Source organism: Amphiprion ocellaris, chromosome 14, assembly GCF_022539595.1.
Source record: "Amphiprion ocellaris isolate individual 3 ecotype Okinawa chromosome 14, ASM2253959v1, whole genome shotgun sequence".
Classification (NCBI taxonomy): Eukaryota; Metazoa; Chordata; class Actinopteri; family Pomacentridae; genus Amphiprion; species Amphiprion ocellaris.
The window spans coordinates 27,110,312-27,134,596 of NC_072779.1; the positions used below are offsets into that span (position 1 = coordinate 27,110,312).

At 40.4% G+C, this 24,285-nt stretch overlaps 1 protein-coding gene across 1 annotated transcript in view; it reads left to right on the forward strand.

The window, feature by feature from the left end:
• Positions 1–24,285, forward strand: part of LOC111567938 (E3 ubiquitin-protein ligase RNF43) — a 111,703-nt gene that overhangs the window by 82,444 nt on the left and 4,974 nt on the right. The window contains exons 3-6 of the mRNA XM_023269335.3: positions 23,261–23,335; positions 23,469–23,600; positions 23,915–24,016; positions 24,107–24,277. Coding sequence (XP_023125103.2) covers positions 23,261–23,335; positions 23,469–23,600; positions 23,915–24,016; positions 24,107–24,277 — 480 coding nt within the window. The remainder of the gene's footprint in view (positions 1–23,260; positions 23,336–23,468; positions 23,601–23,914; positions 24,017–24,106; positions 24,278–24,285) is intronic.

The following is a 24,285-nucleotide window of genomic DNA, read 5'->3' on the forward strand; positions in this document are numbered from 1 at the left end:
ATATTAATGCAACTGTGTGTGTTCTTGTGTGTTAGTATCAGATTAAGACACTGGAAATGAAACCTGATCTGTATGATTGGGGCATGTAATTCTTTAGTTGATAACTGGATGTGTTAATCATCAATAGTTGGTTAATTATTTAAAATGAAAAAGAAAAGCAAGCACAGTTTCCCATAATACCATTGCCACATCTCCTCAGTGCCCTGTAAAACTGTATTTTAGATATTAAAGAATGGATGGTAGAGAATTTTTGACAGGTCAGTCAGGGCAAAACTTGTTGAAAGTCTTGTTCATTAGCACTAAAACTCCACTTCAACAAACTTGATGTGAAACTACAGCACTGGCATTGAAGTCTTATCAACAAGTGACAAACCTTGGAGTCATCTTTGACCTTTGACTTAGATCTCAATTTTGAGCATCACAATAGAAACATAAATATGAATGCATTTTAGTATGCAGTAGAGACACTACGGTATGCTTTTATTACTTGTAGGATCATAATGTTCTGCTATCTGGTCTCCCCAAGAACTCAGCTGCCTGTGTTTTGACAAAGATCAGAACGAGAACACACATTACACGAGTTTTAAAGTCTCTGCAGTGGCTACTGGTCTGATTTAGAATCCTTTCATTGGCCTGTAAAACTGTTAAGGTCTTGGTCCTACCGATTTGTCAAATTTGCTTTTATCTTATGAATCCTCTAGAACCCTCAGGTTATCTAAGAGTGTTCTTTCATGGTACGGAAAGTTAGAATAAAAACCCACAACATTGTGTTATTATGGCCTGCATCTCTGGTGCAACCTTCCTGAAGACCTAAGGGCAGCAGAGAATGTAGATTCTTTTTTAAAATCTGTTGGCTTGATTTTTAATTATTTCATTCATTTATATGTCTTTGTACACATTTTTGTCTTTTTTGTCTTCTTTTCACTCTTTGCTTTTCTTTTGTCTGGTTCAAGCTACATGCCCTTAATCAGTACAAGACTCACATAAAATAGATATCTGAGACAGAAAATTCTGACATTATGACAAAACCAATAATTTTTGTTAAAACTGCTGTTGTATAAAGTAATACTGGTTCTGCTGAAGCTAGCAACAGCTTGGTGGGAATATACATAGTACGACATTTACATGTTAAGTTGTACCTTCTGATACTGTAAGACACAACTGACAGTGACATGACTTCTTTTTGTGTCTGCTCATCACCAGAAGTCCATTTTAGACACGGCAGCAAAAGCATCAATTTGTGTGCAATACTGAGGAGGTAGTCTCTGAATCATGAAGCCGTACAGCAAAAATAAAAAGGCTGATATGTAAGTTGTACTGTATCATGTTTTGGTTTACTTTCCACCTTTGAAGTGGAAACATGACATGCTCATTTCCAACCCAAGGCATTGTCATTTTGGTCTGTGCACCTCTCTTGCATCAGGAATTACTCAAGTGTAGTGCAGAGATATACTCAGGCGCATTGAGTAAATGGAGAGCAAGGACAAAAGGGAGAACCTGACAACAAAATTTGAGAGAGCATATCAGCTGCCAGTTGGACTCAATGTTTGTGATGAATCTGCTCTGTTAGAAGTCCAAGGACAGGAAAACAGGATGATAAGTGTTGAGTTGTTGTCACACAAGCATGAGAGAGCATTCTCGTGGGACTCCGCCAAAAAATATTTTGGACAAAGAAGGGCCCTGAGCACCAGAAATGTTTTTCAAGCTCCACCTACCAAAACCAGCCTTGAGTTGCTGCTTGTTGACCTCAGCTTGTCTGTGGAGGGCTGGAGGCACATTTTCTGAAAGATTTTCCTGCTCATTACTACAGACAGTTGCTGTATTTATACTGTACATGTTGGTCATGTTGGTGTCCTTTTTTAACCACCTGAGCACCCAGTTATCTGGCAGAAATGTGCTGCTGAGGTCACTGTCTGCTTACAGTGAGAGTTCATAGACGAGGTTGAATCTGCGGACAGGGGAGTGGTTGTAACTACACTGTACAGAGGTGTACATTTAATACTAGGCCTGTGCAACCCAGGAAGAGATTAGCAAGCTTTGGAAAAAGCCTTTATTGTAGGGGGAGACCTTTCATGGAGGGCTTGGCTTTGTGAGCAGCTCAACAATGAGAGGAATACTTCAGGTTCTCCTGTTTAATTGAAAAGTGCATTCCTTTTTTGTCACCACTTTAAAAACAAGTGGTGTGCTTTGCATTTTGCAATCTTGTGTGGTTTTTGGAACAGTGATTTTGGTGGATGTGGAGAGTCAATAATGGAACACAAAACGACAGTGTGGTTACAGAAATGTCAGTGGATGAAAGGAATTAGGATCTGCTGTCTCGCTGGGGGTTGTAGGAAAATAAGCAGGGCTGCTAAGTGAGACATTTTTGACATCTGGAGCAATAAGGTGAGTCTACATCAAAATATATGGAAGATCATTGTTGTTGTCAAGTTTCTGCTAAAAGGACACAGCTGAAATGCATTAATCACTGGTCATACTTCATCTTAGGTTTTGGTTAAACATGATGAAGATGTGCATCTCACACCTGCATTCCACTATTTACAAAACAGCACTATAGATAGATAGATAGATAGATAGATAGATAGATAGATAGATAGATAGATAGATAGATAGATAGATAGAGAGAGAGAGAGAGAGAGAGAGAGAGAGAGAGAGAGAGAGATAGATAGATAGATAGAGAGATAGATAACTTTAATGTCTGTTCCAATTAAAAACAGAAATTCATCTTTAGTCACCGCTGTAAGAATAAGTTTTAAAACCAGACTCAAACATTGAAAGCACCCTCACACATTAAAAACACAGTACAATAAATAAAAAACAAGTAAAGCACATAAAAATAACTAAAAACAAACATGTCCACAGAGGCGTTTTTTATACTCAAAGGGTTGCGCTGCAGATGATTGACAGATGTTCTCCAACTGGGAAGCAATACAGACTACACTCTCCTGCAACCAAACACTGCCTGCACTTGATTGGACAAACACTTCTACTTGTAGTTATCTGCTCCCGGATCTCTACTGGACTAACATGGCGACTCATTTGGAACCTTTTTCTGCTATTAAAGTAGTCCACCAAAATGTTTTTCTGAAAACATTTGTGGAGAGGAATAAGCTGTACAGCTGCTGAACCTGCCGTCCTTTTAGAGCAAAGGCCAGGAGGTTATGAGTTATGAGTTTTCAGAGATGGAGAGTCTGGCTGGATACATAAAGTATCCTGAATTTCAACTTCATGCAAATGTGAAGCCAACAGGAGGCTTCAACTCTCAAAATGCAACGCAATGCTACCAGAATAAATTGGAAATCACAGCTGCTTATGTAGAAGATAAATAGGAAGCATAGAAATGACGGATAACTGCTGCAAACACAGGTGTGAGTGAGTCAGCATATATAGGTTAATAAAGGTCAATCACACACATTTCAACCTGCTGGTCACTGAGCATTTCAGCACAGAGACTCAAACTCAGGTTCGACAAGCCCACAAGACACAGCTCAATAGATGTCACCTTGACCTGCAGCATTATTGTCATTGAGCTCTGTTTAGCACTGTCATCACTCCCACCAACAAGGTGTGAGTGATTTGCAGAGGGTCTGCCTCTCCCCACTCATCCTGTCATGTCTTGTCGGTTTCTCGTCTGATGCCAGCGTTGCTATGCTAAACATTGACTCTGCGCTGATGGCACAGCAAACTCAGCTCCCCACATGTACATAACATCTGGAAGATGTGTTGTTTGCTTTGAGAGGTGATGTTTTCAGATGCTGGCTCTCTTTTCCCAGCGACTGGCGATTAGCAGCTTGTTGCTCCCACTTTCTCACTTTTCTGCTCTTCCCTTTTTCTCTTCCCTCACTGAAATGACACATTGGGCTGTGTACTGGTTCTACATATTTTCTGTAGGCATGTGGACCTAACACAGTCTTCTAGGATTCTGTAGTCCAATTAGAATTTGTCGACAGCATCACCACAAAACTTTTGTACCCAAACAGTGAGATGTCTGCCGTGCCGGCTGGTGGAAAGTACTTCTCCAAAATAGAAGCAGTTGGGCTCTCACCTGCTTGTGTATGTGTGTGGATTGTAAAATATGTCCATCTTGACATGTTCCAGCATAGAGTTTGTGCTATTTTTCTTATGAAGAGAAGTGCACATCTGACACAAGGTTCAAAATTCAGTTTTACTTGTTGCACAAATTCCTTCTCATTTTTATCTTTAGATCAACTGAGAGTTCACTCATCTCAATAAATAAAGCCCAACACTGTTTCCCCACCTGTCTATATAGACATTCTTCCTTCATATAAGAACTCTATTTAATACTTTGACAATAATAATATTTCAGTTTTATTCCTTCTGTTAGGGGGATAACCATGTTTTAAGCTTTAGCAATGAAACAGAGTGCGTCCTGTTTTAGCCTACATTTATTTGCATTTTGGCAAATTGAAAACATCATAAACAAGTAAGCTATATGCGGTTCCTGTTTGCAACGTATCTATGCATGTGCTAACTTTCAGATTTTACTTGGACTGATTCTGAAAACATCTCAAAAACGAAAGTTGTAGAGATACAGGGATCACATTTTTCCAGTGATTTCTAAATAGATTAGTGGCATTTACTCACAGAGGACATCTTAGATAATATCCCAATAAAATCTACTAAATCTGAAATCACTCACATTTTATTATATACATGTGTTTTGATTTAACTCATTCATGATTTAAAGACGGAGCACAAATTTAAATTACAGAACCTGAGCTGCCTCCATGACTGCAGCCCCATCTGTTATAGGGATCACACGGTACCAGAAAGGTGTTAGTCAGTACCAGTACTACTGAAACTGCAGGATTCGCAACACCATTTTCAATAACGCAGCAAATCTTAAACCAATAATCACATATGTATTTCAACATCAACTCTTTCAGTTTAAAAAAAACTTGGAAAAGAACTTTTCACTATTAAAAAAGACATTGCTGTCACTTTAAACAATATTGTACTAAAAATGTGCTAAGCATTTGTACTGTAGCTGCCCAATAAAAAAAGAATGCTAATAGTAAATAGGCACGGTGCAAAAAGTATGTGAAAAATGTTAACATTAAAAAACAGTGGAATTTGTCTTTAAGTATTTATATAAGTATTTTTAAGAATCTGTGTTCTAATGCTCATTCATCAGGTTTCCTTGTAAGGACTTTGATGTGAGTTTTTGTAATATTTTCTGAATTTCTGGAATATAGTTTACATATAGTTGCCTGTGTGTTAACATAAAATTGAAACAACTGAAACCATCAGCTTGTATTCTGTCAGTTTTTGAGCTGATTAGACCAGTTTAAGATGTTTCCTCTGTTTGTTCAAATGTGACACCGTTTGTATTTTCACTTTTGGTTGTCTGTAACTGTTTCCTGGTCATTGTCTCAAAAACTAAATATCTCCGAGGAACCAAGGAATTTAAATGTACATTTAGAAATGAAATACTACTTCTTTTCAGGCATCAGTATGAACCAAATCAGCATTCTCAATAAATACTATTTATGTCATTCATGTACAATGCTCTCATGTGTTACAGAACAAATTCCATCAATTAAGCATATAACATAGTGCAAAGCTTCTTGCCTTAAACCTTGTATGTCTTGCTAGTGCAAGTATTATATTGATGAGGTTACAGTTAGATTATTTTCTTTTCTGTTGAACAAAAAAAAAAAAAAAAAAAAAAACGGACCAACTTCCAGTGACCACTCAAACCCATATCATCATTCAGGCACTTCTGAAGTAGGTCATCCATAAAGGAGCTATTACAAACCCTCCACCTCCTCCTCCACCCATCTGTGTCTGATTTTATTGTTGATTAAATTGGCCAAATCTGTTGTCCAAACTGCACAAACTAACTTCCCTTTGCATTTAATGTAGGGCTTAAAAATTGATTTCAAATCTAAAATGCCATTTCAAAGCAAAGCAGTTTGCAATTTGTAGTCGCTGCATTTTCGTAGATGCATTACACAGTGCATCTGACCCTGAGTTTACACTGTCATGTCAATGTTTTTATAATTTCATATCATCGTCCTTGTGTGACCATCACGCTTTTGATGGCATGTCATGTGGAAATGCTCATCACGTTTTAAATCTATTACACATTAAGTTTTGAACAAATGATTTTGCACTTCTCTTTGAAATTAAATTTAGTTAAGGTACACTGCTAAAGTCAACAGATACGTATTTTTAAGCTGAACCAACTTTTTACAGTGTCCTCTCGCACTATGAGCCTCAAAATAAGCTGATTTAAAACAGAAAACATGATGTTATCTCAGCTGTTGGACACACTTGTTTACTAATGGAGACCTCTAATGCAATGCCTCCAAGTGAAGGGAGAGAATATCTTCTTTCATGTGCTACTGTGTATTCATGACTAGGCGCGCATACATTTAACATGCATTCACATTGTACTTTTGTTCAAATGAGCATTTATGCACGCTATGCTGTTTATCTGCCGCCTGAGGGCAAACACTCCCCCTTCTTTCAGAGCTGCTGCCGATATTCAAGAATGAAAAGTGTTTGCATCTCAAGGCGTTCATGTTAGGGTGGCACGTCTCTCACTTGTCACTTCAAAGGCAGCGTCGGGGTCAAGGTTTCATCAGACTGTCGTCGGGTGCACATGATCTGAGAGAAATGCTGCGCTAAAAATAGGATGCCGTGTCATGCTCATCAAGAGAGACAAAGCCCAGATGACATCAGTCTGTGCAAAATTTCTGCTATTGAAATGCTTCCATTCCCAAGCAGTTGGGAGACACTTTCAGCTGGCTGGTGGGAGGGGGAGAGTGGTGGTGAGCTATAGGAGATTTGGCCACAAACATGATGTTTTTGCACTTCCTTATCAGTTCAGATGACTGACAGTAATGGTAAGAGTTCATCCCTCATTCCAGCTCCTGCCTACAGAACTGAAGATGTTTTTCCTCATGGGCATGGCAAATAGAATCATTTGATGAATGCCTAATGGCCCTGCAGTTACAACTGTACTATATTACTGCCTCTCCCTGATGAATGAGGTGTTCATACGGCAGTAACTTATTATTATTGCAATATTAGTCCTTTGATCTCCCAGCAGTTTTAACCCTGGAGTTTTTTAGAGGGATGGCTTGGCAAAATAGCTTTGTAGATGGAATCGGGCCTGGTCTTGCCCCGGCTTTGGGAGGAGGAGGCCTGGAGGTGTGCAGAAGCACCAGCGTGCAGGAAAACCTGGCTACAGAGGCATGACACCTTAAGTCTTAAGGATGTTTAGTTCGTATTTTCTGAATGAATCAAAGAAATTCTATATTTTGTGACTGATCTGTGGTATTTTTGTTCACTTCCTCTGCATGGAGATTGATGATTCTTGTGTCTGCTGTGGAAAGTTTTACTTAAAAGGGGGAAAGCCCAGTTTGATCTTCAAAGACACTGAATATAAAGGTGCTGCCCTTGAATCCCTGCTCAGGAGCCACAATAAACCACAAGATGTCATTCTTTCCAGGACATTCCTCTATTAATGACAAAGGCGAATGGGAAGTCTCATGGTGAAAAATGAAGAGGGAGAGGAGAAGGGAACGGGCAAGTCGGAGATGTGGAGAGGTGAATGGGTTGATTCAGAGAAGTGGCAGACAGGGTCACAGGGCGACCCACCCCGGTCCTGTCTGTCTGACTGCTTCAAGGTCAGGTCTACCAGGTCTGTTGACAAGAAAATTTGTTGCTTTGATTTGCCTCTTTTGAATCCCTTTTTGTTGTCACCAGCCCCTCTGTGCTGCTCACATTCTCTTCTGTTTACCTTCCTAATTCTCTTTCCACCCTCCCATCCTCCATTACTCCGTCTGGCACATCCCAGTTCTCATTGTGCAGCCTGAGCCGCTGGCCCTCTTTAAGATCTGCATTAGAATGTTGTTTTTATATAGCAGCAAGCGGAGGCATGTGGAGCCTCTTTTGAACTGCTCGGCAAACAGATGGAGGTTTTCACGCTGCCTTTATAAGATTAAGTGAAACATTCCCATAAAAAAGACATTTCCCAGTGTCCCTTCACCCCTCTCACTCTCTCTCTGTCTCTCTTTTTCTTTCTGTCTTCATCTCTGCTTCTGTTACTTTCTCTTTTTTTTATGTCTGACTCGCCTCAGGCTTGGGCAAGGGCACACTGCTGTTGAAAGTGAAGTGGAAAGTAGACAGGTTTGTGTTACCAATAACTGCTTCCCCAGGCAAGCAAGCGAGCACCTAGCATCTCCCAGAGTTTAGAGGAAAACCAGCAAACAGGCCTTGTGAGTGCGACCCTGTAGGCGGGGTAGCAGGTCTAGTTTCTGCTCTACAGAGGGAACCTGTTTAACTCTGACTCAGGTAGCCTCATGCCAAATGCCCCCTCTGTTTTTTAACAGGGGCTTGACGAAACAGATTCACAGGGCAGACAGTGAGGCTATACAGTATGAATTCACCAAGATACAATGAGACTATTTAGACTCTGGTTTGCATGGGGTAGATGCCTGACAGCTCCCAAGCATGGTTAACTTAAAATTTGGGATTTTTAAAATTTTGAGCCACATGATGTTGTGTGGGCTGCACAGTGGCGTAGTGGTTAGCACTTTCGCCTTGCAGCAAGAAGATCCCTGGTTCGCGTCCCGGCTTTCCCGGGATCTTTCTGCATGGAGTTTGCATGTTCTCCCTGTGCATGCGTGGGTTTTCTCCGGGTACTCCGGCTTCCTCCCACAGTCCAAAAATATGCTGAGGTTAATTGATTACTCTAAATTGCCCGTAGGTGTGGATGTGTGAGTGCTTGTTTGTCTATATATGTAGCCCTGCGACAGACTGGCGACCTGTCTAGGGTGTCCCCTGCCTTCGCCCGAGTCAGCTGGGTTAGGCTCCAGCACCCCCCGCGACCCTAGTGAGGATTAAGCGGTGTATAGATAATGGATGGATGGATGGATGATGTTGTGTTTGAGACCAAATCAGAACTCTGGCTACACAGGTATATATGTGAGCTGTACTGACTTACCTTTGATCCTCTGTTTGTCCTATGAGTAAACTTAATACATACTGTGACCTACACAGTATGTAACATTTTTTCTGGCCTCTTAGTATCTGCTCTGTTTTTTTGTTTTTTTTTTGGCGGGGGGGGCGTCGGTCCTTTGCTTTAGCTGTAGCACTGTGACTCTCTGGATGCTGGTCTTCCACTGTGATCCAGACTGAATTATCTCAACAATATATTTGAGATATTTGCCAGGAAATTTTGTGCAGGTATCCGTGGTCCTCTCTTAGACTGAATCCTACTGACCTTTTGTGATCCACTGTTTTTTCTGCAGCACCACCACGAGGTTGACATTTGTGGAGTTCAATGAAATTTTTTAACAAATGTCAGATGGATTGCTATGAAAACTGCATTTATGTCATCCACAGGATGAATTGTAACATAATTATGATGTCTGATTTATTTTTTGTCTAATGCCATCATCAAGTCAACTTTTAAAATTGGTTCAGCTTCAGCATCAGGGCTTATTGAGAGATGCTAATGTGCTAAGCTAAAATGCTGAACATTTTAACACTGCTCCATCACCATTTTTATCATTGTCACCATGAGCATGTTAGCTCATGTTAGCATTTATCCCAGTACTTAAGTGCAGCCACACAGTGTTGCTCCAGACTATGAATCTTGTTATTACTGGTGAAGTAGCTTCAGCCCCAAGGCCTACTTTCTGTTTCCAGAGCTGAAGAATGAACATCCACCCAATCGTTTGTTATCTACACCTACCTCATTCAGTGTAGAGCTTGCTCACCCTTCCTGTGTCAATAGTTAAATCTCAGCCATTTTGAGGCAGGAAGGGATTATTTACATGGAGAGAAAAAACTTGTAAATATGTTGCTAGTTCATTTTCTTAAATGCTGCACTGAAGTTCAGTTCTGAGTATTTCTAGCTGATACTACTTTATTCTTAAAGTCTATTATATTATTTGGCAGATGTGTTTTACCTTGTGACTTTATGAAAAAATATACATTGGTGTTCATTTAACTTTTCAGCAGTATAACAGCTCAATCACACATGTTAATGCATCAGTAATAATACTAATGCAGTATTAAAATCCATACCAATATATATGACAATGTACATTAGGGAGGGACTCATAATGAGCCTTTTATTTTTTCTACTATTATGTATCAATAGCTGATGATAGGTTTTTCTAAACTGGCATATTGAATGTAGGACTTCTACATTGTGGTATTACTTCTTGTATACAAAGGACGGCTGTGAATGTTTCTTCCACCACCAGCAGTACATGATTCGCATGTGGTTCCATTGTTACTGCCATTATTTGAATGAAGCAAACAAAAACGAATCTGCATTATTACCAGGGGATATAGAAGACTTTGCGGTGTGACAAGGTGGTTGTAAAATATCTAACTTTAAACAAATGTCCCATTGACTTAACTGAAATGAGATTTACACCATTTTACTATAGCAGACTATAGTGTATGATATTCCTGCAATTTCAAAGTAAACAATTTTTTAAAACTTAATTTGTATCTAGGTTAATCTCATTTACAGACACAGTGTATGTTCATTTGTCACTTTGCTGCTTATGTGTGTGTGTGTGTGTGTTTGCTCTGCAGAAAGACACGGCTTACTGCATGGCCTGTTCCAAGAATGAATTCCTGGAGGCTTACAAGAGCTGTTGAATGAGATGGAGGGCTCAGAGCTGGAATGATGGGAAGGAGGGAGAGGAGTGAGAGGAGGGAGAGGAGGGAGGCTGCTCAGCACTGTAGGAGGGGTGTCAGCCTCTCACTTACAGCCCTGATTAAATAACAGGATGCTTTTTGAAAACAAGAACATTATCTGCCTCTTAAAAGACCGGGAAGGGTCCTCTAATTGGCTTCCCCTGAGTCTCTGTGTTGCCACCCATCGGTACGAGCCAACCACAAAAAAATTAGTAAATTTTCAACCTCGCCTAGTTAATGCTCTCATCAGCACCATAGGAATGTATCAACATACCGATACCAAGCCTGCAAAAACGGGTGTCTTTTTCCATTCAAAGAAGGATTACTCAGAGATGAATCTCTTGGAGTGCAGTGCAAACAATAAAGAGATAATGTCTGTCTCCTCTATGTGATTGTGGCAACTTTCACGGCTGAGTTGTTTTTTTTTTTAAAAAAGGCCCTCTAGATGTTCAGAGAAGTGAGAAGTAAACGTTGGAGGTGGGGTTTGGTATGTTTGTGTTCCCTGGTAGATCAGAAGAGTTTGTACATCCAGGGATCTAACTCTTCCATCCCTCTCCCTGCCATCTAACCAGGCGGTTGACTTAATTATACTTATTACAGTCAAGTGTTGCTGTATATCATAATAGTTACATCTGCAGTTAATTTTAGAACCATTTCAAATGCGCTGCACAGTGGCGTAGTGGTTAGCACTTTCGCCTTGCAGCGAGAAGATCCCTGGTTCGCGTCCCGGCTTTCCCGGGATCTTTCTGCATGGAGTTTGCATGTTCTCCCTGTGCATGCGTGGGTTTTCTCCGGGTACTCCGGCTTCCTCCCACAGTCCAAAAATATGCTGAGGTTAATTGATTATTCTAAATTGCCCGTAGGTGTGAATGTGAGAGTGATTGTTTGTCTATATATGTAGCCCTGCGACAGACTGGCGACCTGTCTAGGGTGTCCCCTGCCTTCGCCCGAGTCAGCTGGGATAGGCTCCAGCACCCCCCCGCGACCCTAGTGAGGATTAAGCGGTGTATAGATAATGGATGGATGGATTTCAAATGCTTACACATCTTCAGTTAATTATAGTGATTGTTTAGAGGAGCAGTAGTCATAGTGTTTGTAAAGCATCAGGGGTCTGAAAATGTCAAATATAGTAGTACACCTCAGCACTAAAGATGTGGCTGATGTTTTTAAATAAAAAATTCAGTGGCTGGTTTCTGGTTATGTCAAATAAAGATGTAGTTGTACAGTTATGAGTGTCAGTACTGCTTTGTAAATATGAATTTTCTGGTTTTCCCAATCTGCTCTGATAGTAAAACATGATTAATTGATTAATTTAAAAAACAGCAAAGTAGTAATTAATGTTCCAATTAATTTTTGATTTGCCTTATTATAATCATAAACCTTCTAATTTATATGCCTTATTATCAACAGTCTGTGTAGAAAAATGTGTAGAAAACTTTCACCTTTGCTGCCCCCCTGTGGTAGTTTGATAAAAGACATTGCGTAGACATCTGTACTTTACATGTGCCATTGCTTCTTTCCGGATTTCACTCTTCTTCCTGATGTGTATGTCTATATACATATGTAATTACCTGTTTTAGGCCTTTTTTTTTGGCTGCAAAAGTATTTTTTCTTTGCAATGCCAAAATGATTTTTGGCCAGCTTTAAAATGATTGAGCAGATCTAAGAAATTTTTCAGCAGACAATTTCTTTATCAAATGGTCAGAAATAACAGGAGAAGGCATAGATTTCTGTCAAATGAATTACATAGTCATCTCCCACAGGCCCATACTGGATTTTTTTTTTTTTTTTTTATAAACTAAGGATACTAGTTCTGGTCAGGTGAAACTGCTGGGGTTTAGCAGGGTTGAAAAGAAATTTCAGTAAATGGTAATTGTAATCCAGCATCTGTTCTTTCAATTTGATACAAGAATGAGGAGAAAATTTCTGTCAAGCAAAATGTTTGCGTTGGTCAGACATCTTTGTTGAAATGTTTTTTTCTTTCGCTTTTTGTCAGATTCACGCTACCTGATCCTCTCCTTTATGGAGCAGTTCAGCTTATAGTGGCTGCTTTTCTTCTTCTTGACACATTTACTCACTGTTAACTCTTTGTTAACACTCAGTGTACGGCCACTGGGATCCTTTGATTTACAGATTGATGTGTAAGGTCATATGGTGGAGTGCTGCAGTGAAGTCAGTCCTCCATCATCTCCATCATCGCTGCTGTCACCAGTGGTCACATCAGTTTCATCTGCCCCCCTCAGGCTGCTGGCCATCATTGCTCGGCCCTTTGATGTTTCGAGGATGTGTTTAGTGAGCGATAGTGTATCAGATGACATTGGTCTTTCTCTGTCACCTTGTGCTTTGCATTTCAAATGTGAGTCACAGAGCAGGGCCTGCTAACGAGAGGGGAGAGACAAGGGGGAGAGAGAGAGAGACAGGGACGGGCTCAACTTCAAAACTTCAATACTGTGAGTTCTCTAAGTGACCTTTCTTCGTTACCTTCCTCCAGACAGGCAGATCAGGTTTTTAACTTTTTCCAATGCGTCTCTCTCCTCCGCACGAGAAAGGTGGCCAAGCCCAGCTTCTGGATTTAGGGATTCTCTCTCTCTCTGTCTCTTTCTCTCTGTCTCTCTCGCTTTCTCTCTCTCTGTGCGTGCGTGTGTGTGTATGTGTGTGTCGGGATGAATGGAAGGTAGCAGAAGGAGGAGGAGTGTGTGATTCAGGCCCACCCCCTCAGGCTTAATACTTTTTCTGAGTGTAGAATCTACTCACCTGCCCTGACATGCCTGCCCAGATCCCCTCTCCGTCCTTTCTCTTCATACAGCACATGCCCCACTCCCACCCCCTAGCAGCCCCACATCAAAGTACCTCTGTGAGTAATGGATATCCAGCAGCACCACACCCTTCCCTCCTCTAACCAACTCAACTGCTGCTCAGCCAGTAGCGAACACCCGGCAAGCACACAGCAATTATTCGCATACAATTAGACTTTAATATAGTTATGGTTATTTTTGATGTAATTTACTGAAAATCAGAAAAAGCAATAGGATTATAGCCAGTGCGAAGATTTTGAACACACCAATCTCTTATCCAGTTCGGTTGAGGGTGGTTTTAGTGAGTGAATAGTAGAAGTATTTACAAGAATTCTACAATACAGAGTGTGGGGTTGATGGTGGATTTTGGATAGTTCAACTTGAAACAAATCAAGAATGTATTTTTTGTTGGAATCTTTATTTACAAATGTCAGTTGTGAAAGTAATCCTTTGTCAGTGATCATAACTGAGTCCCACTGTTAAAACGTGATGACCAAGTCCCTTCAAGGTGCTGAAATCACGACAGACAAAAACAGTGATGCATCTGCTCCACAAATGCATTTAAGTAAAAATCAACATTGGAAAAAGTCAGCAGGATTTTCCTCAGGTTTAAATGTTGAAAACACAGACACTGACATCATCCACATTCCTATAACCATGTTCTCCAGTTGTCATTTCAACTTGTACTATGAAAACTGAGATGATCATTAATACATACACACAAACTAAAATTACTTTTTATTGTCATACATGAAATTACTTTTTATGACTTTATATTCATTAGTAAGCCTTCATTGTGTTTATTATATTTATGTGCTTATGGATTAGTTATTAAATGATAGCATGCTGTGCTGGTTGAGTCACCTACATCTTGGATCAGGTCTAATTATCCTCAGGCCCCCTCAGATCACTACACTGTGACTTTGTTTAGACCATATAGTGTATTTCATCAAATGTCAAGTTTGTTTTTTTTTTTTTTTGTGATTATTTTCGGGGTTTTTTCTATTGAAAATTCAGTAGTTGTAAAAATTTTGTCAAGATATTGCTGTTCCCCTCATGATTAATTGCAAGAACTTCATCAAGACCTTAACATCTAGCATCACTATTGGATTAAGTTTTAATCTGTCCAACACTTTGGTGTCAGCTGCACTTTAAAGAATGTTTGCTTTGTCTCAACTCAGGTGACATACACAGGGAATATTGGCAGCATAACATCATATTGTCATTGTGTGTCTATGCTGTTGTCATTAGCATTTAACTGCATCTGTGCACAGTGTCACAGAATTGCTAGCATGACTGTAAACACTTAGTCTTCTTTAATAGTTGGTTTTCGAGCTGCTATCTTTTTACATTTTGGCAATTTCAGCAGCTGTGCACAGCAGTGGGGCTTTCATATTTACTACATAATCATCTGATTACAATTCTTTGAGCTGACCGTACTTATTTTGCATATATTTTGTATATAAACAGCTGGATGAAACTAACAGAAATATAATTTTTGCATCTAGGTTAACGTAATTTACAGAATGTAAATGTTCATTCGTCACTTTTTCATTTTAAAGGAACCAACTGTATGCTGAAGTTCAAATTTTTTGATAAACCGTATTTTGATGAGCATCTATTGACATTGATTGTTTTGGATTTAATTGCAAAGCTTAACATTTGTCATTTTGTCCAATTTGCAACAAAAAGGTGGCGCTCAAAGGTGCTAATGTGAGTAATCAACCTACAAAATGAAATTCACAATTAAATCATTAATTGCAATTATTTGTGTGACAATTAAGTACCAACTAAAACATCAAGATCTTGACAGCCATACGAAGCAGCTCAACCAACAGTCTGTCAGTGACAGATGGTCTGATGTCACTGCTCACATCACTTAAAAGGTAAACGGGCCAATCAGAATGACTCGATATCACTGATTACACCTTTGGTGATTGTTGCTATTAGACAAAAAGAGGTGCACAAATCCCATAGCCCTGAAGGTTCGTCTAGTACTTTACATTAGATTGAAGTAAACACAGTGTCCAGACTGCACCTGTTTTCTGTGCCACTTGGCCCTTTCTATCATCACCAGCCCCTGTCTGCTCCTCATTTAGCCGTGTGGTGTGTCCCAGTGCCTCAGTAATGGTTCCAGTGTGCCGTGCCAGTCAGGAGAAATGACAGAGCAGAGAGTCAGCCTCAGACCTGTAGGCCCAGAGCTCTGCACTCTGTCATTAGACACTTTAATGCAGCAGCACCACAGCCTGCTCGCCTCATTCCTCTCCCTCCCTCCCTCTCTTTCTCTTTTTTCTTTACCTCTTTCACTCTCACTCCTTATTCCCACACATATTATTCCACAGTGTAATTTGCTCTTGCACTGAATGATGTGGATAGTCTTGCTGGGAAAATAGACGTACCGGGTTTCCACAAGTACCATAAAGTTAGACTGAGTTAAACAGAGTCTGTTTTTATCAGCGACAAACAAAGTGCAGCATCAGTAGGTTTCTGGTCAACATGAGAATAAATAGGGATTTTGCGCTGCCGACTTATAAAAAATTAAAGAGTCAAAGGTTACAAAGCTACTGGATGACACTCCGAATATAGTTCTGTAATCATAGATGTTCAAATAATACAGCAGATGCTTCTCCATGGCAGGACTCAGTGTGTCTATGTGTGTGTCTGTGTGTCTTTTTCTTCTGTTACGTGGATCCTGACTGCTGTTGAAGGGAGTTTGCATGCTGGACAGAGCTGGCCTGGATGTGCCACCACATGAAACCCAGAGAAACAACACAAGAGACAAACACAGAGAGATTAACAGGCAAAGAGTCGTGTCAGGAGAAAACCTTGGCCCCTCTCTTATGTGAAATAAAGACATTAGAGCAGCATGTTTTGTTTCTGCTCCGTTGAGAACACACTATGATGCCAGGCCTGGCTCACAGACCACACTTCACCCGGGATGTAAACAATACAGCGCTTCCTGGTCCCAAGCAGGCCACCCACTGCAGGAGAGGGCAGGTCACTGGCTCTAGCTGATGTTTACACAAGATGAGCTGTGGTTAATACTGCAGTTAGCTATGTGCTAGTGTGCTAGTAAGGTAGAACATACAGAGATGTTGGATTGCTTTGTACCTGTGAATCATTTTCTCCTGTCATGTAATCTCTTCTGCAACTTGAAGCCTTTATAACCTTTTTTATGTATGGTTGAAGTATCTTTCAAAGACATTTTTGTGTGTAGACACATGAAATAATGTTGGTGGAGCACATGTGGTGTTTTTATCCAGTTGGTCCCAAATTAGTTTTATTACAAGATCCTTCCTCAGTAGACAGAGTTTAGTTTAGTTTTAATTCAGCAGGGTTTGGTAAACGGGATTACAAACTATGGTTAAATGAGGGCTTTAGGCATAAGGGATGCCCATATGGAAACTTAAAGAGAATGAATACTCTAGGTATTTTTTAACTAACAAGTACTTATACTACTATTGTATGGCACAATATTTAATTCAGATTTACTTAAAAGCTAAACCTTTTGATATATAAATTGTCTCATATTCAGAGTGGTCCTCAATAAGACCTACTGAACTACAAACCTACATTTGGAAAGAATTTGAAGAGCATTTAGATCGTAAAAAAAAATGATGCAGTAAATAGGGAAAACGTTAAAATAAAAAATAAATTAAAGCTGTAAAAGCTGCATCCTGGATGATCCATCGATCACATATATCCACTTTGTCTTGTGTCGTGGAGGTGGAGTCTATCCCAGCTGACACTGGGCAAGTGGCAGCATACATCCTAGACAGGATACCAGTTTATCACAGGCCAAACACAAGAAGACAAAAAAACGTGCGTCACCAATTAACCTACCGTACATATCTTCGGACTGTATGAGGAGAAAACAGTTACTCCTGTGTTTTCCCTGTTATGAAGATGTCTACTGTGAAAACAGGGCTGCAGACGACCTCAAAAATAACACATAGCTGAATATGTCAGAAATCCCCTGGTCGGACTGTAAGTTATGGGTTGTCTGCTTCAAACCTGTGTGACCTCACGGTGCCTCTTTCTGACTCTTTGCCCTCAGGTGTGTTTGTGTTTATGACTTTTGCAGAAACCTCCACACTAACTGCTTTCACTTCTTTCCCTCCGTTTCACAAAACACAGCAAAACTTGACCTATGTTTGCCCACAGACTCCATCAAAAACCCCAATAGTGTTAAAAGTACTCTATAAACCACAGTAATTTCCGATGCTGTAGTTGTTTCGGCTTACATGTCAAATAATGTGTAATCATGTGTCAAATTGCACCTCATGAGGATGGGTGTTTACCTAACCACAGCCATGTCTGGTTCAGTTCCGACCATAACAAACCTGGAGATGATGAAACGCTCATGCTGCTAGCCCTTTCAACTGTCTTGTTAGCATCAGACCTGCAGTTTTATTGCACTATTAAAGGTTAAATATATCTCCTATTAATCATGTAATGAGATCTCTCAGGCCGCTTCCGGGCCTGTGGCTCAGCAGAGGCACATGGTTTGGCGAGTACACTGTGGTGGCACTGCTAATACTGAGATATAATAAGACCATAGCAGTAGTCATTTGAGAAGTATATTATGATATATTCCTGAACTGGCCATCATTAGTCTGAACTGCACAGGACTGTCTGTGTCTGTTGGACCACAAGAGCGGTTGTCTCTGCATTTATCACCACGATTAGAGGATGTTTGAGCTCAGTGCTGCATAGGGAACTTTTGAACCCCAGGTAAAGCAAATTCCCACATGTCTAGCATCAAGCATTTCTTTTTTCCTAAAATGTGACTGCACCCCATTTAGGCCTGTGCATCTACTACAATTACTGTTCTGATGAAACAAAGGAAAGGCTGTTGCACCAGAGTTGCAAGCCAAGTGATCTCTTCCTGATGAATCAGTACTGTGGCCTTTCAATACCACCAGCAATTCTTTGGGACTCCATAATTGTGCGCATTGCTCTGAGGAAATAAGTGTAAGTGGGGTAAACTTCTGATATTTGGTGTAGGAAGAGACTTCAGTTCCTTCCTTGTCATGCTTTGACTTTCTTTTTTGAAAGTGTTAGGAGTGATCTGGGTTCAGTGCCACCTTTCCTCAAAAGAGGCTTCTCATTAACTTGATTAATGGATTAACTGAGTGATGCTTTTCCCTTTATTTCTCTACTGAATGTCTTGTGTGAGAGCATGTGCTCCTTCCATCCTGCAACCTTGGCTGCTGCAGGCGAGGAATCACTGCTTAGTGTTGTGTTTGACCCGGGCCATTAGATGTTTAAACTTGTGTCTCCTCATTAAGCGTTGGCAGATGCCAGACACTTGAGAGGATGTGATGAGACACTGATGAAACGGCTGGTATTTGTTTTCTCACTGTCTTCTCGTGATGCTGCCAAAAGTATTTCTGGGCTTTTTGTAGAGCATGTTGATGACAACAACATCAGTAACATTGAAATGCCTGATACACAACATGACATCAGGTCAACCCAGCTCCTGCCACTGAGGAGCTGGTGCACAGCGCACGCACGCACACACGCGCACACGCAGGGACACATGCACTCTTAATGTGTATTAAAGATTTTAGCAACTCTTCCTCCCATCAGGTTCTCTACAGGTCAGCAAGAAAGATATCAGTGAGTGTCAGTCACACCTTGACATTGAAGCCATTAGCCAACACACACTCATATGCTCATGTTAACATTGCACAATCTTCTCTTTCTTTAAAAATAAAGAAGCTGATGCATTGTAGTCTTAACATAGACTGAATGACTGGCTGCTTCCTACTTTTCATATCTGAGATGCTCTGTTGATACAGCATTTATATCTTTTAAAATATACAATTTACAGCTTTCATCTCTAAACATTCCTCCTAGTGATTGGAGTGCATCATTGTTTGGATGATAAAATGACACTAAGGATACTAGTTCTGGTCAGGTGAAACTGCTGTGGTCTAGCAGCATTGAAAAGAAGTTCTAGTAAATGCTAAAAATAAGACATGTATTCACTTTCTTGCAGCTTGTCAGATGACAAAATCAATTGTAATCCAGCATCTGTTCTTTGAATTTTAAACTAGAATGAGGAGATATGTAGTATCTAACCCAAGATATAGAACATCCATTATTTTCCAGCTGAAAATACACCCAGCATCAAACAGTTACACCTGGGACTTTGGCTACGAAACAATTACTTGGTCTGAGACAACCAGTAGCTTATGGTGGCTTATGTTACGTAGGTGTCAGCAAAATTTTGATAGATAATGCTTTGTCACTGATGATGTTCATCTAGTCCAGCAACAACTGAACACCCGCCCCATGACTCTTTCCTACATATGCAATATATTTCATGTGGTTTCAACATTTAGCATTACTACACACGTGGACAAAATTGTTGGTACCCCTCGGTTAATGAAAGAAAAACCCACAATGGTCACAGAAATAATTTGAATTTGACAAAAGTAATAATAAATAAAAATTCTATGAAAATTAACCAATGAAAATCAGACATTGCTTTTAAACCGTGGTTCAACAGAATTATTGTAAAAAATAAACTCATAAAACAGGCCTGGACAAAAATGATGGTACCCCTAGAAAAGACTGAAAATAATGTGACCATAGGGACATGTTCAATCAAGGTGTGTCCTCTAATTAGCATCACAGGTGTCTACAAACTTGTAATCAGTCAGTCGGCCTATTTATAGGGTTACAGTAGTCACTGTGCTGTTTGGTGACATGCTGTGTACCACACTAAATATGGACCAGAGTAAGCGAAGGAGAGAGTTGTCTCAGGAGATCAGAAATAAAATTATAGACAAGCATGTTAAAGGTAAAGGCTATAAGACCATCTCCAAGCAGCTTGATGTTCCTGTGACTACAGTTGCACATATTATTCAGAAATTTAAGATCCATGGGATTGTAGCCAACCTCCCTAGACGTGGCCGCAGGAGGAAAATTGATGACAAATGGAAGAGACGGATAATACGAATGATAACAAAAGAGCCCAGAACAACCTCTAAAGACATTAAAGGTGAACTCCAAGGTCAAGGTTCATCAGTGTCAGATCACACCATCCGTCGTTGTTTGAGCCAAAGTAGACTTCATGGGAGACGACCAAGGAGGACACCATTGTTGAAAACAAATCATAAAAAAGCCAGACTGGAATTTGCCAAACTGCATGTTGACAAGCCACAAAGCTTCTGGGAGAATGTCCTATGGATAGACGAGACAAAATTGGAACTTTTTGGCAAAGCACATCAGCTCTATGTTCACAGAAAAATGAAGCATATCAAGAAAAGAACACTGTTCCTACTATGAAACATGGAGGAGGCTCTGTTATGTTCTGGGGCTGCTTTGCTGCATCTGGCACAGGGTGTCTTGAATCTGTGCAGGGTACAATGAAATGTCATGATTATCAAGGTATTCTACAGAGAAATGTGCTGCCCAGTGTCAGAAAGCTTGGTCTCAGTCGCAGGTCATGGGTCTTGCAACAGGATAATGACCCAAAACACACAGCTAAAAACACCCAAGAATGGCTAAGAGGAAAACATTGGACTATTCTGAAGTGGCCTTCTATGAGCCCTGATCTAAATCCTATTGAACATCTTTGGAAGGAGCTGAAACATGCCATCTGGAGAAGGAACCCTTCAAACCTGAGACAGCTGGAGCAGTATGGTCATGAGGAGTGGACCAAAATACCTGCTGAGAGGTGCAGAAGTCTTATTGACAGTTACAGAAATCGTTTGATTGCAGTGATTGCCTCAAAAGGTTGTGCAACAAAATATTAAGTTAAGGATACCATCATTTTCGTCCAGGCCAGTTTCATGAGTGTATTTTTTTAAATAATTCTGTTAAACCACAGTTCAAAAGCAATGTCTGATATTCATTGGTTAATTTTCATAGAATTTTTATTTATTATTACTTTCGTCAGATTCAAATTATTTCTGTGACCATTGTGGGTTTTTCTTTCATTAACCAAGGGGTACCAACAATTTTGGCCACGTGTATGTTACTGTCACTTGTGTTTAAAAGTGCAATATGCAAGATTTTGAACATACAAATAGTATTAACATAGCATCAACTATCTGCCATGTAAAGATATATGGTAATAATAATGTTCTCCTCAAAGAATAATTCTGTCTGTGTGCACTGTAGTCTGAGCCTCTTTGTTTTGTCTTTTGAAAGCCAGCTAGGTAATGTGATCATGTTAACGCATGTTAGTGCATGTGAGTCCCTCTCTTTGAAATTGTTGACCATCCCATCTTACAAATAGTCCAACAGTGGCCTCCAGCGCTACAATAAAATAGCAAAATGGTAGTTCAGCTAGTGCCCTGAATTCTTCCAAAAAATTTATTCAAAGTATTAGATCTATTTTCTTCTTTTTAGCTCAATGTGTGAGTCTCTGCTGCTGTTTTGAGGCTCTCATCTCCTTCTCTGCTCGTGTCTGTTATGCTCCAGTGATTGTGTGTCTGTTTCTATATGTGGGTCAGGAAGGAGAGACAGGTGAAGTAAAGATAATGTTACTCAAGTTGACAGCAACTTGCTACTGGTCGGTCTGATCTCAAGGTACTTTCCATAGTAAGGCATAGAACTAGACTAGACTAGAACTAGAACCAGACTGGGTGGGTGGCTGTCTGCCTCGACCAATCAGACCGAGAGGAGAATTATTGTTTGGAAAAGGAGTTGTTTATACTGATGAAGCCACAGAACACAGTCACCCAGCTTTCTTGAGTTGCTCTCAGCTCTTTTGAGCTTTTTAGTGTGTTTCAGTTGTTAGTTTTTTTCATTTGTGTACTCTCACTACTTCCATCGCATTGCTTTAGGTAACAGCAGGTACCGTAGCTTCACACAGCAGAGAGGCACATGTAAAAGCGAGCTGACAATCTATGTTTTAATGAAATGTACTGAAATGTTTTATTGATGCACACATCTTTTTCCTAAACATTAAAGCTTTTGGTGGCAGAGAGGTCAAATAGTGAGGTATGGTGTACAAGTGCAGGACGCCACAATCATCGAATTTGGTGTTTCTCTTAACTGCTCCCTCATATCCACAAATTTCTTTATATTTATGGATGTTCCTTATTTATAGATATTCATTTTTCCTCCATGCTGTTCATATGTTGAAATACAACACAGTGCATTAAGATGAAGGGATTTAGGGATACTGTTTGACGCTATAACTTTAATGAGGCAGTGTGCAAATAAATAGCGGGGGAGAGGTGCAGCACATATTAAGGGCCTAGTTTGCATATAAAATGTGCCTTATTTGCATGTCAGGGTGATACTGCACTTATTTTCTTTCATTCAGGATTTCCCCCTTTTGTTTTCACTTAATCAAACAATCCTTTCATTCATTCATATTCTCTCAACAAATTGGACGAACGTTTGATCACACTGAAGATTGTGCCGAAGCCTTATCACTAACACACTCTGTCTGGTGTCCAGAGTCAGATACAGTGCAGTGGCAGGAGGAGATGTACTTTGGTCTGCATTGTGAGGACTGAGGCTCATGGCATGACTGCCACCTAGTGATGGTTTGAGGCACTGACACATACATTCATGAAGAGTCCGCTGTATAACTGACCTCTGCAGGGGTGACGTTGAGTGCATAGACTGTATGGTTGAGTGTTGCTTGGGTGACGAGCTAGCCTACTGAAGATGCACTTTTTGACTCTTATTCTTATCAGATCCATTCAACAATTCTTCCCAAATATTACACGTGTGATTTGGACGTATTGCTGTCTGTTTGTTTTGGGTTTTAACTGTCATCCGTCCTGTGCTGTTTCCTTCAGGCTCGCATGGCGCTGGATAAAGGAGCTCAGGCTGTTATCTTTGATGTCAGCGATGACGTCAATGCTGCTGCTGAGGTGAGTGTGCAGGCACAGCTGCAGAAACAGCTACAACTTTATTCTTTTATAAAACACAAGAAAAACAAAAAAAGCATGAGGAAATGTCATACTCATAGTGCTGCTGTATCTTCTTCCTCCTGCACACACACAGCTGCGGGAAATAGACTCCCTTCCCCGTCCAGTTGTTCTGGTGGAGGCTGAAGATGCTGAGGAGCTGATGGGTTTGGTCAACAAGAACGAGGAGGCCAAAGTTGTCATTGAGATCAAGATGGAGCCTAAATTGGTAAGCAATGAAATACGGAAACATCTCAGATTTTTCTTTCACTGGCTGAAAGAGGAGGAATTCCTGTGGGAAGTAGCAGAACAGAAAGGAAGAAAAATGTACGTCATCTTAGCCGAGAGGCAATTTGTAAATGTTTTTGTGTAAAACACATTCGTATTGATGTGGACTGAATTTTTGCCCGCCTGTGAAATATTATTGATGATTGGGCAAATTAATTTAAAGGCCATGCTAATTTTTTAAGTTCTGAAAGAAAGTCTTGTATTTATGCGAGAAGTGTCTAAAGAGTATAAATTCTGCTCTTTTTCCTTTTTTAGCCACATTATGATGTTGGTATCCTGCTCACTATCGTACTGGCTATTATCACCATCGTCCTAATCTTTGCTTTCCGCTACAAATGCAAGTCCAACAGAACCTGGGTGAGTGAAAGTAACACTGTTTGTAGGCAATAAATAGCCCCACAGAGATCTTTCAAATGTTTTCCTAACTTTCCCCTGTTGTGCTCACAGGACTCTGTCCATCAGCAGACTATGCGGGCCATCAGTAGATTGGAGACCAAAACCTACAGTTCTCAGGGCTGCTCAGGCTCACAGCGCCACCGTGGGGCCTGGGGTTCAGCCAGCAGCTCCAACTCCAGTCCCGTCTGTGCCATCTGCCTGGAGGAATTTCAGGATGGGCAGGTAAGAGG